The sequence below is a fragment of the Topomyia yanbarensis genome, chromosome 2 (assembly GCF_030247195.1).
Source record: "Topomyia yanbarensis strain Yona2022 chromosome 2, ASM3024719v1, whole genome shotgun sequence".
Classification (NCBI taxonomy): Eukaryota; Metazoa; Arthropoda; class Insecta; order Diptera; family Culicidae; genus Topomyia; species Topomyia yanbarensis.
Window position 1 is genome coordinate 297549633 of NC_080671.1, and position 18718 is coordinate 297568350.

Here is an 18718-nt window from a genome sequence, read left to right on the forward strand (position 1 = left end):
TGAGAATTCCATCATTGTCAAAGGCGAATCTATGAAATCGTTACTTGTGGGAGCATCGCGAGTGATTTTCTGCGCAGGAGCAGAATCGGGACAAATTTTCTTGGCAAAATTAAATATCCAACGATTCGAAAAATCTTCGCTTTCATTAGTCACGTTTCGATTCCTCATTCTTCTGGCTGTGTTCCAAAGAGTACTCATTGATGTTTCTCTTGACAAGCCATTAACGAAGTGTCTCCAATAACTAGATTTTTTGGCACGACGTATACTGTCAAATTTGTTTTGCAAAATGAAATAATTTTCAAAGTTCTCACGTATACCCCCTTTCTGTTTCATAATTTCTTTGTAGGCAACTTGTTTAGCTTCATATGCATCAGAGCACTCTTTGTCCCACCAAGGATTAGGGGGCCGTCTATTTATTGTCATTCCAGGATTGCATTTCGTTTGGGCTTGTTCTGCTGCTTCAATAATTAAACCCGCTAGGAATTCATATTCTTCGGTAGGGGGTAGCTCTTCTGTCGAAGCAAGAGAAGTGGAAATTAATGTTTCGTATGTTTTCCAATCAATATTTCGTGTTAAGTCATAAGGAACATTGATTGAATTCGTAAGGCCTAATTAACTGTTAATTGAAACAACGATTGGCAAATGATCGCTACCGTGAGGATCAGGTACAACCTTCCACGTGCAGTCTAACCGAAGTGATGTCGAGCACAGAGATAGATCTAATGCACTTGGACGTGCAGGAGGTCTGGGGATGCGTGTTGTTTCGCCAGTATTTAAAACTGTCATATTAAATTCGTCACAAACATTGTAAATCAAAGAGGATCGATTATCATTGTAGAGGGAACCCCACAATACTCCGTGCGAGTTGAAGTCTCCCAGTATCAGACGCGGAGCAGCCATGGATTCCACTACCTCAAAAATTTGACGTTGTCCAATTTGAACTTTGGGAGGTATATATATAGAAGCGATAGACATGTCTTTGCCTTTAATGTTCGTTTGGACAGCTACAGCCTCAATGCCCGCAAACAAGGGGATGTTAATTCTATAGAAAGAATAGCACTTTTTAATTCCTAGAAGCACTCCTCCATACGGGGTGTCTCGGTCTAGGCGAATAATGTTGAAATCATTTAAGTTGAAATTAATGTTTGAGGTAAGCCATGTTTCACATAGAGCAAAAGCATCGCATTTTAAATTATGCAGTAAAATTTTTAAGGAATCAATTTTAGGTATGATACTTCTGCAATTCCACTGTAAAACAGTGATGGAATCTTTCATTGGAGGAGGTGAATTACCCATTGAAAGATACAATCGCTGCAAGGATGGGCCATTGAGCAATCAGCTGCTCTAAAAATGTTCTAATTGTTGGGAGGAAAGCTGAAAGTATACTCTTTAGTGGTTCAGAAATATTGAATGCTTTAAAAATCCAATCAACAATTTCAGAAAATTTCAATAATCCTACCCCCGGCTGAGGCTCAGAGGAAGTCGAAATTTTATTATTTCCAGTAATGGTGTTCTGTTTGGATTGTACGTTCCCAAAACCGGGCGGAATTGATTTCGGTTTTGAATCGGAATTTTTCGGTTTTGGGCGCAGTTTATCTATTGGTGGAGAAATTTTAAGGCCCTTGCTTGGCAGCTTGGGAAAAGAAGACTGTTTTCTTTTTCTGGAATTTCCGGGTAAAACAAATGATGTACCTTCGCACGCTCCGTCAGAGTCAGACTGTTCCGAAAATAGAGATGTGTAAGTGTTTTCTAAGAAGATGGGTTTAGGGGTAGCATTTTTCAACATTTCTGCATAGGAGCGCTTAGACCTCTCCTTCAAGGATCGTTTAATTTTATCCTCACGCAATTTATAAATGGGGCATGCAGGGACCTCATGTGAGTTTTCTCCGCACATTAAACATTTTTCTGAATTTTCATTACATGTATCCTCTTGATGAGAACCCCCACATTTGCCACACCGTGCCTTATTGGAACAGTAAGTGGCTGTGTGGCCAAGCTGTTTGCAATTAAGGCAATTCATTACACGAGGGATAAAAAGGCGAACAGGGAGACGAATCTTATCGATAATGACATAGTTGGGCAGCGCAGACCCAGCGAAAGTCACTCGAAATGAGTCAGACAGTCGATAAACTTTTTTATCTCCTTCGTGTGATACTGAATGCAATTGCTTGCATTCAAGTATTTTTACGTCTTTAAGTATGGTGTCTTTGAAACGACCAACCCCATGCTTAACTAAGTCATCAACAGTCAAACTCGATTCTGTGATGACCCCATCAATTTCAATTTCCTTTGAAGGAATATACGCTCTATACTCACGCGTAAAAAGCTCGCAAGAAGCAATTGCATTGGCTTGTTTGAAACTACCAACGACAATGCGTATTTTATCTTTATTGACTTTGACGATCTCTTTTACATCCGAGAATCGCGAAGTCAAATCTTTAGAAATTTGAATAATATTTAGCGCCTTTACTTTACGCCTAATAAATACAATCCATGGTCCCGTTGACGACTCTGGGTAAATTTTAATTCTAGTCGGATTTACATTTTCAGCATAAGGCTTAGGGGGAGGGTCTGTTACTCGTTCTCCCATCTCTTCATCCATTTTACCTAGCAAGAAAAACTATCACAAAAAGGAATGAAAAATATACCTGTTATACCTGTAGAACACACCTCATGTGTTACGTTGTAAACTCGGTGCCCGTTGTTTGACAATGTGACACCTGCTGTTCTTCTTCGTCGCGTTGCTTCTTCAGTAGAGAAATAGTCCTACCTGCAACACTTCAAAACTCTCTCCGATTAAGCTGCTCGTCGGTATCACCACCACAAGCGCGCTCTCTCCGTTTCCACCACCTCGGTAGACAAATGTGGCTACCTGTGGCTTGCTGCGAAAATCCCACTGTCGATGCGGCACTTTTCAGTGCCACTTGTTTTCCTTATTCGTCGTACCACTTCTGCGGTAGACAAATAGAGCAAATGGGTCTACCTGTGACGCTTCCCTCTCGTCGATTAGAATTGCCCGACGACACCAATACACTATATTTTTTTCTGTGTGTACAGGCACGATCACTGTCGATCTCTGCCACCGCGGTAGGCAAATTCGTCTACCCGCGGTTTGCTGTCAAAACACCACTTGTCGAGGATGCCGTTGACCACGCCTCCGACGTATCAACTGTCGACTCACACTTAACAAACTGGTCTCTCTCTCTCCCACAATAACGCATACAGCGTCTCGCACTCCGTCACTCTCTCGAGAACAAATCCTTCCACCTGGAGGCACAACCGTCTCGGTCGGTTGCAAAAACTGTTATGAGTCTATGTGTTGATATTTACTTGTGAATATTTTAGGGATCTCCCGCGAGCGTAGATGATCCGGAATTCCACGAATCTCTGCTTGCATGGACGTGTCGAAGAATAAGGTGGATTTAGGAGTATCTAGTATATTGACGTATGTGGGAACATACCTAGCAGGCGTTATTTCTTGTGACATGTGATTGAAATACATTGTCATGAATCTGGTTTGGGGTTGAAGCTCGACAAGTCTTTCAAAATTTTCAATTACCAGTGGGTTCATAACCTCACATCGAATAAGTAAACGAGAAGAGAGATCCCAGAATCGGTCTTTTAAAGGAAGAACTCCCGCTAGTACTTCAAGACTCATCGTATGGGTCGACTGCATGCAACCTAAGGCAATTCGTAAACAGCGATACTGTATCCGTTCCAGGTTAATAATGTGAGTGTTCGCAGCTGAACGGAAACAGATGCACCCATATTCCATTACTGAAAGTATTGTTGTTTGATACAATCTTATCATGTCACTTGGATGAGAACCCCACCATGATCCAGTTATTGTTCGCAGAAAATTTATCCTTTGTTGGCATTTCGTTATTAGATACCTAATGTGGCCTCCCCATGTGCCTTTAGAATCGAACCAAATTCCAAGGTATTTAAAAGTCAGGACTTGGGCTATCGTTCTACCAACCAACTGAAGCTGAAGCTGAGCTGGATCACGCTTCCTTGAGAAAACGACCAACTCTGTTTTCTCCGTAGAGAAATCGATTCCCAGCTTTAAAGCCCAAATTGATAAATTATCCAAGCTATCTTGCAATGGTTGTTGTAAATTTATAGCTTTTGGTCCTGTGGCAGAAACCACCCCATCATCTGCAAGTTGTCTTAAAGTGCATGGGCTAACAATACAATTATCAATGTCATTCACGTAAAGATTATAGAGAAGGGGGCTTAGACAAGAGCCTTGTGGGAGGCCCATGTAACTTGTTCTGAGTGTCGCCAAATCGCCATATGAAAAATGCATGTGCTTTTCTGACAATAAATTATATAAATAATTATTTAATATCGGTGAAAGACCACATTGATGTAGCTTCTCCGAGAGAACATCAATGGAGACTGAGTCGAATGCTCCTTTTATGTCTAAGAACACAGACGCCATTTGTTCTTTTTTTGCGTAAGCGAGTTGGATTTCTGACGAAAGTAGCGCCAGACAATCATTCGTTCCCTTTCCCCTCCGAAAACCAAACTGGGTATCTGATAGCAAGCCGTTCGCCTCAACCCAATTGTCGAGTCGTCGTAGGATCATTTTTTCCAACAATTTCCTGATGCAGGATAGCATTGCAATCGGTCGATACGAGTTATGATCGGAGGCTAGTTTTCCCGGTTTTGAAATAGCGATAACTCTCACTTGTCTCCAGTCGTGCGGGACAATGTTCTGCTCAAGAAGTTTATTGAATAAATTCAACAAGCGTCTTTTTGCTAGGTCAGGCAGATTCTTCACCAAGTTGAATTTAATTCTGTCTAGTCCCGGAGCATTATTGTTGCATGAGAGGAGTGCAATTGAAAATTCCATCATTGTCAAAGGCGAATCTATGAAATCGTTACTTGTGGGAGCATCGCGAATGATTTTCTGCGCAGGAGCAGAATCTGGACAAATTTTCTTGGCAAAATTAAATATCCAACGATTCGAAAAATCTTCGCTTTCATTAGTCACGTTACGATTCCTCATTCTTCTGGCTGTGTTTCAAAGAGTACTCATTGATGTTTCTCTTGACAAGCCATCAACGAAGCGTCTCCAATAACTAGACTTTTTGGCACGACGTATACTGTCAAATTTGTTTTGCAAAATGAAATAATTTTCAAAGTTCTCACGTATACCCCCTTTCTGTTTCATAATTTCTTTGTAGGCAACTTGTTTAGCTTCATATGCATCAGAGCACTCTTTGTCCCACCAAGGATTAGGGGGCCGTCTATTTATTGTCATTCCAGGATTGCATTTCGTTTGGGCTTGTTCTGCTGCTTCAATAATTAAACCCGCTAGGAATTCATATTCTTCGGTAGGGGGTAGCTCTTCTGTCGAAGCAAGAGAAGTGGAAATTAATGTTTCGTATGTTTTCCAATCAATATTTCGTGTTAAGTCATAAGGGACATTGATTGAATTCGTAAGGCCTAATTCACTGTTAATTGAAACAACGATTGGTAAATGATCGCTACCGTGAGGATCAGGTACAACCTTCCACGTGCAATCTAACCGAAGTGATGTCGAGCACAGAGATAGATCTAATGCACTTGGACGTGCAGGAGGTCTGGGGATGCGTGTTGTTTCGCCAGTATTTAAAACTGTCATATTAAATTCGTCACACACATTGTATATCAAAGAGGATCGATTATCATTGTAGAGGGAACCCCACAATACTCCGTGCGAGTTGAAGTCTCCCAGTATCAGACGCGGAGCAGCCATGGATTCCACTACCTCAAAAATTTGACGTTGTCCAATTTGAACTTTGGGAGGTATATATATAGAAGCGATAGACATGTCTTTGCCTTTAATGTTCGTTTGGACAGCTACAGCCTCAATGCCCGCAAACAAGGGGATGTTAATTCTATAGAAATAATAGCACTTTTTAATTCCTAGAAGCACTCCTCCATACGGGGTGTCTCGGTCTAGGCGAATAATGTTGAAATCATTTAAGTTGAAATTAATGTTTGAGGTAAGCCATGTTTCACATAGAGCAAAAGCATCGCATTGTAAATCATGCAGTAAAATTTTTAAGGAATCAATTTTTGGTATGATACTTCTGCAATTCCACTGTAAAACAGTGATGGAGTCTTTCACCTTAGGAGTTGAATTAACCATTGAAAGATATAATTGCTGCAAGGATGGGCCATTGAGCAATCAGCTGCTCTAAAAATGTTCTAATTGTTGGGAGGAAAGCTGAAAGTATACTCTTTAGTGGTTCAGAAATATTGAATGCTTTAAAAATCCAATCAACAATTTCAGAAAATTTCAATAATCCTACCCCCGGCTGAGGCTCAGAGGAAGTCGAAATTTTATTATTTCCAGTAATGGTGTTCAGTTTGGATTGTACGTTCCCAAAACCGGGCGGAATTGATTTCGGTTTTGAATCGGAATTTTTCGGTTTTGGGCGCAGTTTATCTATTGGTGGAGAAATTTTAAGGCCCTTTCTTGGCAGCTTGGGAAAAGAAGACTGTTTTCTTTTTCTGGAATTTCCGGGTAAAACAAATGATGTACCTTCGCACGCTCCGTCAGAGTCAGACTGTTCCGAAAATAGAGATGTGTAAGTGTTTTCTAAGAAGATGGGTTTAGGGGTAGCATTTTTAAACATTTCTGCATAGGAGCGCTTAGACCTCTCCTTCAAGGATCGTTTAATTTTATTCTCACGCAATTTATAAATGGGGCATGCAGGGAGCTCATGCGAGTTTTCTCCGCACATTAAACATTTTTCTGAATTTTCATTGCATGTATTCTCTTGATGAGAACCCCCACATTTGCCACACCGTGCCTTATTGGAACAGTAAGTGGCTGTGTGGCCAAGCTGTTTGCAATTAAGGCAATTCATTACACGAGGGATAAAAAGGCGAACAGGGAGACGAATCTTATCGGTAATGACATAGTTGGGCAGCGCAGACCCAGCGAAAGTCACTCGAAATGAGTCAGACAATCGATAAACTTTTTTATCTCCTTCGTGTGATACTGAATGTAATTGCTTGCATTCAAGTATTTTTACGTCTTTAAGTATGGTGTCTTTGAAACGACCAACCCCATGCTTAACTAAGTCATCAACAGTCAAACTCGATTCTGTGATGACCCCATCAATTTCAATTTCCTTTGAAGGAATATACGCTCTATATTCACGCGTAAAAAGCTCACAAGAAGCAATTGCATTGGCTTGTTTGAGACTACCAACGACAATGCGTATTTTATCTTTATTAACTTTGACGATCTCTTTTACATCCGAGAATCGCGAAGTCAAATCTTTAGAAATTTGAATGATATTTAGCGCCTTTGCTTTACGCCTAATAAATACAATCCATGGTCCCGTTGACGACTCTGGGTAAATTTTAATTCTAGTCGGATTTACATTTTCAGCAGAAGGCTTAGGGGGAGGGTCTGTTACTCGTTCTCCCATCTCTTCATCCATTTTACCTAGTAAGAAAAACTTTCACAAAAAGGAATGAAAAATATACCTATTATCTGCTATCTATTAGGTGACGAAGACACCGTTAGAACACACCTCATGTGTTACGTTGTAATCTCGGTGCCCGTTGTTTGACAATGTGACACTTGCTGTCCTTCTTCGTCGCGTTGCTTCTTCAGTAGAGAAATAGTCCTACCTGCAACACTTCAAAACTCTCTCCGATTAAGCTGCTCGTCGGTATCACCACCACAAGCGCGCTCTCTCTGTTTCCACCACCTCGGTAGACAAATGTGGCTACCTGTGGCTTGCTGCGAAAATCCCACTGTCGATGCGGCACTTATCGGTGCCACTTGTTTTCCTTATTCGTCGTACCACTTCTGCGGTAGACAAATAGAGCAAATGGGTCTACCTGTGACGCTTCCCTCTCGTCGATTAGAATTGCCCGACGACACCAATACACTATATTTTTGACATTAAAAATGTCTTACTCCACTATCTGGGGCTAGGTGTCATTCTAAAATCTAAACTATCTCCCATGTAACAAAACTATGTAAGGTTTGCACGCTTATAACTCCGATATTACTAGATGGATTTTAATCATTCATACACCAACCGATTCAGAAACACCTAACTTAAATATTGGTAATAATTTAATATCTCCCCAATAAAAGTAGACTTTTAAAAATTGGTAAAATTAAAAAGTTCACGAAAAACGGGAAAATTACCATTCGTGAGGCAGATTTCTCAGACACAGCCGTCATTAGAGGGTAGGTTAGTGCCTCAATCACACACGAAAAGTCATAAATAGAAGCAACGCATGTCCGTTTAAATCAGTTGTTGCTCTTATCCCATACGAGCAACATCGTCTCCGGGCGATGCAATAAGCGCTATCGATTTTCGGCAACGGTGGCATTTGCACACACTCGCACCTAAGTGACTAAACCATATACGGTTAGTTTATAAATAGAGGTGACGCGTACCCGTTCGAATCAGTTTTTGTTCTTATGTCGAACGGGTAAGATCATGGCTGCAGCGTCTGGGCATTACAATAAGCGGTAGACGCTATGCATTTTCGGCAGCGGTGGCCGTGTGCGGATTTTTCGGGTACCAGCACGGTGTCACAGAATGATTTGCAAAGTGGGTGGGTGGGTGGTGTGGTTTTGATTTAATTCAATACGGTGTGTGTTGCTTAAGAGTGTTGCGTTTGAAAAAAATATATTTATTTTTATGCATGCGTGTGCGTTGTAACTTGTTAATCCATGCGCGCTTTGTAGCTGCGTAGGGTAAAGAGCCTATTGGTTCTCATATTTCGGTTATGTTTTTTTCAGTAAGACATCTGACAACGTGCTTCTGTAGTTATTGTACTGTTCAGCAGCGTAGTATTTTATATAGGAGAGTACACTCAGGTTTTTTTACGCGGATTATGAAATTTACGCGGTTTTCATTTACGCGTTTTTTTGAAATTTACGCGGTTTTCATTTGCACGGCCTGTATCCCCTGCGTTAAAAAACCTGAGTGTAATTGCATCGGAAACAATCACATTCCCAGCAAAACTTTTGACGTAGGACTACGTCTTTGTTTTCGATATGGGGGTGCACTCTGAAATTCTACAAAAATGGTATGTAACGAAAAGTGGTCCAATTTTAAACGCATATAATTCAGCCATCTCACGATAAATTTTCAATTTTTTTGCGCAAATCGCCCCGAAATACTTCTAAGAATAGATTCCAATAGATAAACCCAACGATTTTTGATATCATAGCATTAAAAAATTAAATAATATACAACCTTGTCAAAATATCGCGCATTTACACACAGAAGATAGCGCTTCCCAAGCCCTGTACGACGGATTGGTGTACCTAGCGCGCAACGCTTCTATGAATGACGTCATCATCGACTATTTAAAGAACGGACTTGGCCAGACACGCTCAGTTCCCTGTTGAACGGCTGGTGAAGCAGATCACTGCGCTGTGTTTTTTACAGCCAGTGTAGCTGAGCTAGAAGTCCGTTACACTGGCTGTGGACGGACGCTACCCTGTGTCGTCCAACAGGCGACCGCTTCAACTGCTTCCTAAATTCCGCTGTAATGTTGCCAGTAAATTTTTGGTTTAACTAGCACATGTATTTGCTATTTGCGCTTGAAATTAAGTAATGTAGTGGTAGTAATAAGCTTCCCATTTTGGTTTAAACGCAAGGACAGTTTTTAAAACAGGATTTGATTAATTAGTTTAGCTCATCTAAGCAATTTTATCAATTCTGTAATTTAAAAGGAATTTTACGAAACTTGGTGAATTTGGCCCCACTTGCAACTGGTATAATCAACCTGCACAAAGTGTTGCATAACGCAGGGCTGTTTTTTGGAACAAAATGTGTTATCATTCAGCCCTTCGCTATGCAAAATCACGATATTATGACAGATGGGCTAAGCGCGGCCGTTCCTTTCAATCGGGAAAGGCCGTGTGGAATTTTGGTGAAATGCGCTAATAGTGTCGTGGTGGTACTAGTTGTCTCTTTCGCTCTACCCATCATCATCAGCGTTGACTCATTTTGCATTGTACGCTTGGGTTCAATGTTTTGGGCGAATGTGTTGGTAGGTAGGGGAACTGGCGGTAAAATGAACACGTTAAGCAAAGTCATTATTTTCTAACTAATAAGTGAATGAGATATTACAATCACCTTATATGTTTCTTGTTAGACATGTTTTGTACATATCTGGTAAAAATATTTCGTCATAAACACATTTTTCAAACATGATTCTTGATTTCTAAACATGTCCAAAAATGATACATGTTTATAGCGAGTGGGTAAAATGAACATGTGTCGGTGGTAAAATGAACAGCTTCTGGTGACCTGCAAAATGTCCTGTATATATGCAATGCGCAGCGTTGGAAAGCATTTTCCGATCAATGCTAATATCCCAACAAATCATGAGCTTTGCATACACACAGGGCATTTTGCAGGCAAAAAAAATGTCACGGAAGAATTGAATTTTCATGACTTAATATTTATTTATTTATTTATTTATTGTTGTCAAACAAGAGTAGACCGTTTTGTTACAACGATAAAATATAGTATACACTTAAAACATAAAATACTAATAACTAAACTAAACACTATCTGGTTTACATAGCACTACTTTAGGATGTTCTTTATAAGCGAATAGAATTGAAATATTTTTTTAATTTGCTTTTTGTCATTGTTAAGTCAAGAGCTTCGCAGTGCTTGTTGTAAGTTGCCATCATCTGATTTAATGGTCCAAACTTGGCATAATTTGTACGATAATTGTTTGTTATAAATGTATTTCGGATTCGTAACTGCCGGGAAGGTATATAAAAATTAAGTTTAGATAGAAGTTCGACTGAATCAATACGACACGAAATTATATCGTTTAGAAATGAAACCATTGCATATTCTCGGCGCTCTTTTAGTGTTTGGATGTTAATGAGCATACAGCGAGCTTTATAAGATGGGAGAGGAAATCGTGTCCAACCTATTTTGCGAAGTGCAAACAATAAAAATTGCCTTTGTACTGATTCTATTCTTTCTTCATGTGTGATTGAGAAAGGTGACCAAACTATGCTACCATATTCCAGTATTGACCTTACATACGAGATGTATAATGTTTTAATTGTATATGGATCATTAAAATTGTAACTAAAACGCTTTATAAATCCAAGCATGTTATTTGCTCTATTGATGATTGTGTTGTAATTGTCAATGAATGTTAATTTTGAATCTAGAATGACTCCCAAATCTTTAACTCTTTCGCACTTTTGTACCACTTGATTTCCTAGAGTGATTGAAATGTCAGGTGTATTTCGTTTCCTACTAAAAGTTATTGCATTACATTTTTTTACGTTTAGTTGCAGAAGGCTTTTGTTACACCAGAGGTAAAACATATGTATTTCTTCCTGTAATATCTTTATGTCTTGTTCGTTCCTAATTTCTAAAAAGAGCTTCATGTCGTCGGCATAGATAAGAACTTTTATGTTTTTGAGAATGTATGATATGTCGTTTACGAATAAAATGAACAAAAGAGGGCCTAGATGGGAGCCTTGAGGAACTCCTGATGTGACTTGAATGGGATTCGATTTCTTCCCTTTAAATCTAACTATTTGTTGACGGTTAGTTAAATATGATACGAGCCATTTTACAATCTTGTGGCATCGAAACACATCTACAAACTTGGGGTTATCCATGGGTGTTTGAACTTTTAGGATCTGTTTGAGAGCATCTAGAAAGCTTGTTCTTTACATGAGATGTGATTATATTGTATAAAATTTGATTTTTCTTCACCGGTCCGGGTATTTTTCCCCACACACTAAGTACTAAGAAAATAAATATTTTACATTAAGCAGTATAGTCCTACGTCTACAGTTCGTGCAACCCCATAGGGCTACCCCTTGTAGTTTTTGTTTTCTAATTTCAAACACTTTTGTTTCGTACTGCACACAACGGAAAATTTTAAAACAGAACTTACCGTCCCAGCAGCAGTTTAAGCGGGTGTTCTTTTTCGATTCAAATTCAAGCGCTGTCTTAAGCGTTACTGGTCTTAAAATTGTTTTCCCAGTTTATCCAGTCAGAGTATCTGTCCTACCCTATGTATTAAAAACACAGTTCTAATTGCGTTTTAAAGTATACAACAAATAGAACGGTTGGGTATACTAATTTAAATTTTAAAATAAATCTGCTTTAAATTACGAAACAAACCGCTGTACTGAAAATATAATTATGTCAGTCCTATTACCACATAAAACACCTATATAATAGAAAAAAGGCAGAATTGGTTTAATAATACAATGTTTACACTACAGAGTTATAACACGTTTTAATAATTAGCAACAAGAAAAATGTCACCAAGATAGCATAAAAACCCGTTTTAACTGGTAGTGCGAACGTTGCATAACAATGTAATTTATCAAATAATTTCATTTTTTCCACCACTAATCGATCAAGAAATACTTAATCTTAAGATTGTTTACTTAAGTTCATTAGTACATTATTGAAAATTTAAATGGAAAATGAAATGGAGAATCTGTATATTGCCGTTGGCGGGCGTGGGCTTCCTCATCACAGTTCGTCGTTGTTGTGCTATCTTATGACAAGCGCCATTTAGCATATTCCGAGAAAAACGATTTTTAAAGTTTGAGATTGAATAGCTTGAAACTTATAAATGGTATAAACAATTCAAAGAATACAATTGATGCTTCTATCTATTCTGTATTAATCTCTCAAATATTACGAAGATCGGTTGACTATGTTGCGAGTTTTTACTATAAATGTAAACAAAAGTCGCACTCACACGTGTCATAGGTGTGCATTGATGGCAAAATTTGTATGGCGTGTCATAATCGCGCATGGAAAATTTTTCATAGAAAAAATTCACCAATTATGAACTTTTATTCATATCTTTGGCTTAATTTGGTCTATAAACAATCTGTTAGATGCATCTTGAAGGAAATGAGTCAGGGAATCTAGAAAAATTAGTTATTTTTGGTTACAGTGTTGCCAAACATGCTATATTTCCAATTGAAAACTTAAACTGCTTTTTTCACACAATGCGTGTATTTTTGTTTTGAAAATTATTATACCATTGTGTATCTCGGATAGTTTTAAACATAAAAACATCTTATACATCAAGATATCTTGAGCCAATCCCCATACACAGTTAATTGAAGTAAAAAATTGAAAATTTCTCAGCACGTTTCTCGCTATATCTCAGTAAGCAAGTAGAATGTCAAAATTCTGAAAACGCCACTTTGTAGAGATTTTTTAGCCAAGTGATGTGGCATATCTAACTCAGTTACCCCAAAATGGCGTTTGTCATAAGATAGCACAACAGCGACGAGTTCTCAATATGGAGCTTTTCTTTTGAATATATTTTCTGGACAGACCAGCCTATTTTTACTAGATGGATCAGCCAAATAATGCCAATCACCTAGTGAGATAGTTGATTGATTATTAGATTACCGTTAAAACCTTCAATAAATTATGTTTTAATGGGGAGGTTATATAGCAAATTGTAACATATGAAAACAGGCGAGTGAGCAAGAACGTGAGTCGATATGTGTGATAAATAAAATTCATTTGCACGCTCTTGAAAAAAGCTACATTTTTAATGTCACCGTGGTCGTGTCCTTTACACAACCCTTTAAATTTTTCTGTGTGTACATGCATGAGCACTGTCGATTTCTTCCACCGTGGTAGGCAAATTCGTCTACCCGCGGTTTGCTGTCAAAACACCACTTGTCGAGGATGCCGTTGACCACGCCTCCGACGTATCAACTGTCGACTCACACTTAACAAGCTGGTCTCTCTCTCCCACAATAACGCATACAGCGTCTCGCACTCCGTCACTCTCTCGAGAACAAAACCTTCCACCTGGAGGCACAACCGTCTCGGTCGGTTGCAAAAACTGTTATGTGGTGAGGGGTTGCTACTTTAAAATTAAAACTAATTTAAAATTTCTTAACAAGTTGAAAATTTTCAGCAGGACCTGGACCTCCCGGATCTTTCTCCATGATCCGCCGCTGGTTTCAAGCGATGTTTCAGTATCTCAAGATCGTGGCTGTCGATTCCATTGTATGTATGTGCAAATCGTACTGAACATGTAATATTCATTTCCACCATTGTATTGAACATAACCAGCCATGGAATCGTAGTCTGGACAAATGAGACAAGCACAATTGCACCACTAGGTGGATTAAAACAGGTTTTTATTTTGGGAATGCGTCGAGTTGAGACGAAAACGTGATATGATTAATAACGAGGATAACACTTTCCGAATGTAGAGAGAAATTTATGAAAAATGACGATTTCCATTCGACTCTAGCAGGTTCTGATCGATTTTGATGAGCACTTGATTTTTGTTGTGTGACCAATTATATGTATAGGTCAAATGTTCAAAAACAGTTATTTAAGGTCAAGATAGCATCATTTTGAAACCGCCAATTTCGGAGGTTTAGTATCTTCGATGAGTTTTACAAACGTTAAGCAGCGCATCATTTGATAAAATAATTTTGACGGTATATCGTCCAAGAAGTATTTATGGTGAATTTTCTCAGGTTAATATTCATGACTGCAATAAAGTCTCAAGAAATTCGCTAAAGACACGAACCTTGTTACTATTTTCTGGAAAATAATTCTGCATAATTTTAAAACTTCAAAAATTATGGTTTCGGAATTATGCCGTTTGGACAGTAAGATCGATTTTCACCAAACCGAATTTCTGGCTACGCCGCTGACTTCAAGTAAGTAGAAACAAAGTCGTTCTACACTCGTTCACAAGAAACTTCTTCTAATGCTGAATATCTATTATAATACATTGACACCCCAATTTTATCAGCCAAATATGAATTGCCAAATATGATTTTTTTATTGCATCGAACTACAACAATTTTTAGGTAGCTTTCAAGGGATTATTTTATAGACTTTTTCCAAAATTTGGCGAATCTATTCCAATTCGTATACCAATTAATTGGTATACTTAAGGGTTTATATGTTGCAGATAGAGAAAATACTGGAATTTTCCTACACAATATTACGAAAGCTTATTAAACAATTTTTCCTAATAAGTTTGTGAAAATTATAAACTATTTGAAATTTTTTAATAGTTTAATTTTTTATTCAACCGTGATTTTTTAATAAATAGTGACCATCGCTTCACAACGTAGTCTATTTTTCATGGCTTGCGGTGAGCACGATCTCTCGAATTGCTGAACTGAAAATTATGGAATAGAAATTAATTTTTAGTGTTCTTTACAGATTTAACTCACCGCGCAGATAGCTCTGAATTAGACCCGCTGGTGCCCTAAGACGATTTCGCTAGATTTTCGAAGCACTGTGCACCCAGTGCATTAACGCAAGTGACAGAAGGCTATCGAAAAGTTTCGTGAAAATGAAAATTTCTGTAATGATGATAATTTCCCCAAACGGTTCGTTTTCGAAAGGTTTTTATTTGTTCTTTGGCATTAGGATTATTTGTTTATTTGTTTATTTGTTTAGCGATAATAATTCAAATCAAGGATACTACTGGGAAGTCACCTTTAGAAAAAGTCGATGTCGAAGTAAAATTTGGAACTATGCACGCATGCACTTCAGAGATAGCGTGATATCAGGAGCTGCGATTTCATTTCAACGCTTTTTTGTGAAAAGGGCGATACTCACAAATGTAAACATAAGGCTTTTTTCATACATGCGAATGATAAATAAATAACCCCTTTAGGAAAATTTAGTTTTTCCACCACAATTTAGATATTTTATTAACAGAGCATTAACGATAATTCGATGGTATATCTATTTTATGGGCCATTTTTTCGCTTTCCCATTGATTTGGTTTGAGATTTCTAGCACTGATGTTGTCCTATGCTGATTTGAGCGATTCTCTGAGTCCTGCCACTATCCCATGTAGTATGTGTTATCAAAAACATTGCGAAACATCAAGTTCTAAATGTTCTCAAACGATATAATATCCGAAGAGAGAGATAAGAGTTATAAGAAATGTCTCATCACACTGTTAGGTGGATTAAAAGCGTTTTTTGATTGAAAATAGCTCTTTTTCCCATGCCGAAAACTTTTAAATGGTCAAAAACGGGCAAACCACTTTGAAAACAAATTAAAGCGAAAGAAAAGCACAACAAATGCTGGAAAGATCAGATTCCCCCAACCCGTATAAATAAATACCGTTCCAGAAATCTTCGGAACCATTTCTAAACTATTCGTATAATGCTCACCATATTGGGAATACTACTGATATATTTCACATTATAATTGAACTGTTATACTACCATACCCATTTTAATTAAAATTTCCAATACCTTCTGTGTATCCTATATTGGAGATTTGTATACTACATTGTCCTTTGGCGCCAGAGGTTAATATTGCTCTGGTGGGTTTTGTTATTCGTATATCTGTTTACCCTGCTTCAAAAATCTGTAGTTTAAGATGGTCAAAAATCCTCATCTAACAATATTATGGAGATAGCTCAATTGGATAAAGTGTTAGTCCACTTAGTGTCAACGAAACATTCTTCAGAAGATGGCGAAAGCAAAACAATAGTTCATCAATCGATAGAATTGAAATGTGTGAAAGGGAAGAGATTTTTTTCTCCAGCTAATATTTTATCCATCGCTAGACCTAAAATATTCATGCCACCATTATTTGTATGGTTCTTGAATGGTATGTTGTCAAAATGTATATGGAAAACAGCACATTTTGGTATGGTGACTGTTCTTAACAACCCGTTGTTTGTATGGTCAAGTATAAATAAACGGCTCTGGTTATGTTCGATATTATACTGGGCAATGGTTAATCTATTGTTGAACAAACCATATTGGAAATGGTTTTAAAACGATTGATGGAATGGTTGGCATATGGTACACATTTATGCGGGAAGGCGGCCCTCTATGGAAATACTAGAGCTGAAGTTTGTCCATACTAGAGCTGTTCCAGCATTAAATACATCACAATATATTACTGTTAGTTCTGAAATAAAGGGTTAAAGTCGTAATAATCGACGTTTCATGCACCTTGAACACATTTAGGATCAAAAAAAAAAATTCTATTTTTAATTTTTCCTATAGTTTATATGAGAAATTTCTGTGTGGCCGTACTCTGAAACCCGTAATTCCGGAACCAGAATTCCGATCGATCCAAAATTCAATGGCAGCCGATGGGAAGGTTGCACCTTTCATTTGAGACTAAGTTTGGGCAAATCGGTCCAGCCTCCTCTGAGAAAAATGAGTGACATTATTTGACACATACGCACATACATACACACACACATACACACACACACAGACTTTTTCCGATCTCGACGAACTGAGTCGAATGGGATATGACACTCGACCCTCCGACCCGGGATTAGGTTGACGTTTTTCAGAGTGATTGCATAACCTTTCTATATGAGAAAGGCAAAAACGTGAATATCTCCACACATACTAGCGATAGCAAGTTTCCGTCTTCGGCAAAATAATGCAGTTTAATAGTCCAAACAATGTTCTAGAACAATTTATATAATGGAAAAAATCTAGAAGAAAACTTATGATGAAAAAACTGTTTTTAAGGAGCCTTTTACAAATAATGTCCCATATCTCAAAAAGGTTAAAAGATAGAGAGTTGAAGTCTTCAGGTAAAATATTTGTAACGAGTTTCTCAACAATTTTGCTGAAGTATTTGTCTATCTGAATTATTGAAGAAAATAAATTTCGTAACTCACTATTAGGGGGTTAATCATCAATCCGATAAGACAAAAAGAAGGGAAGTTCTACTCCAAGAAACTTTCTCAAAGACACCATATTGCTAAAGTAAACAGTTTTGACACAATCTTAAAAAAAACCCTTCGTTTGCTCTTTGGGACCACTGTGCATACGTCCTAACAGAAAAAGTGCGTTTTCACATACGGTAATATTGCATTGTCAGCTAATCGAATGCTGATCGTCGGTGATCCCTTCGTGGACAATTTTGTTTAAGTGTGCCCCAGGAAATTATCGTAACAGTTCTTGCCTGCGTTGCCAATGTTCCAGATTTATCAGGTATCTTCCAGATTTTTCGCAACTGAACAGACATTCGTTCAAGATAGATATTTTGCCAGATTTTTCAAATTTTGCCAGATTTTTCCAGATATTCTGAACTCTACGTTCTACCTAAAGGGAATACCATTATGCCAGCTTTATCTGAAACTGATAGTTTTTAGGGGGGCGTCTGGTGAAGAGGGCAAAAATAATCGAATTCTTTTTATCCGCCTAATTGTTAGTATTGAACCACTAGAAAGGTCTCCCGCAATCTCGGTGGCCACGCTGAACTTCTTTTGTTTTAAATAGTCATGTATTCCACGCGCGTATTTGCTATAGCACATACACAGTTTTCAATCTATCTATTCTATTCAATTTTAGGCAACAATTCTCGCGAAAAGGGTCAATAAGCATACTGTAAAAAATCACTTTGAGAGGAAATTCTAGACAAACCATTATTCGCCAATTATAAATCACAACAGCAGACGAAACAGAAAACTTTTCTCTTTCATTAAACATTGTTTTATGAAAAAGAAAAGTTTTCTGTTTCGTCTGCTGTTGTGATTTATAATCGGCGATTAATGGTTTGTTCAGAATTTCCTCAAAGTGAATTTTTACAGTATGCTTTGTTGGCCATTCCATTCTCGGCGAGCAACGGTTTGTCCGGAATTTTCTCTCAAAGTGAATTTTGACAGCATGCTTATTGGCCGTTTACAAAAAATACGCGAAAATTTTCGAAAAACTGACAGCGATCAAAGAGAA

General features: G+C 38.1%; 1 protein-coding gene across 12 annotated transcripts in view; it reads right to left on the reverse strand.

The window, feature by feature from the left end:
- Positions 1–18718, reverse strand: part of LOC131683320 (PDF receptor) — a 688155-nt gene that overhangs the window by 508113 nt on the left and 161324 nt on the right. For 4 of the 12 annotated variants that reach the window (XM_058965183.1, XM_058965180.1, XM_058965195.1 and 1 more), the window contains exon 2: positions 323–16928. The exons of the other annotated variants lie outside the window; for them this stretch is intronic. In XM_058965183.1, coding sequence (XP_058821166.1) covers positions 3305–5014 — 1710 coding nt within the window. In that variant the 5' untranslated portion in view covers positions 5015–16928 and the 3' untranslated portion in view covers positions 323–3304. Of the gene's footprint in view, positions 1–322; positions 16929–18718 lie in introns of those variants that run through there. 12 annotated transcript variants of the gene reach the window in all.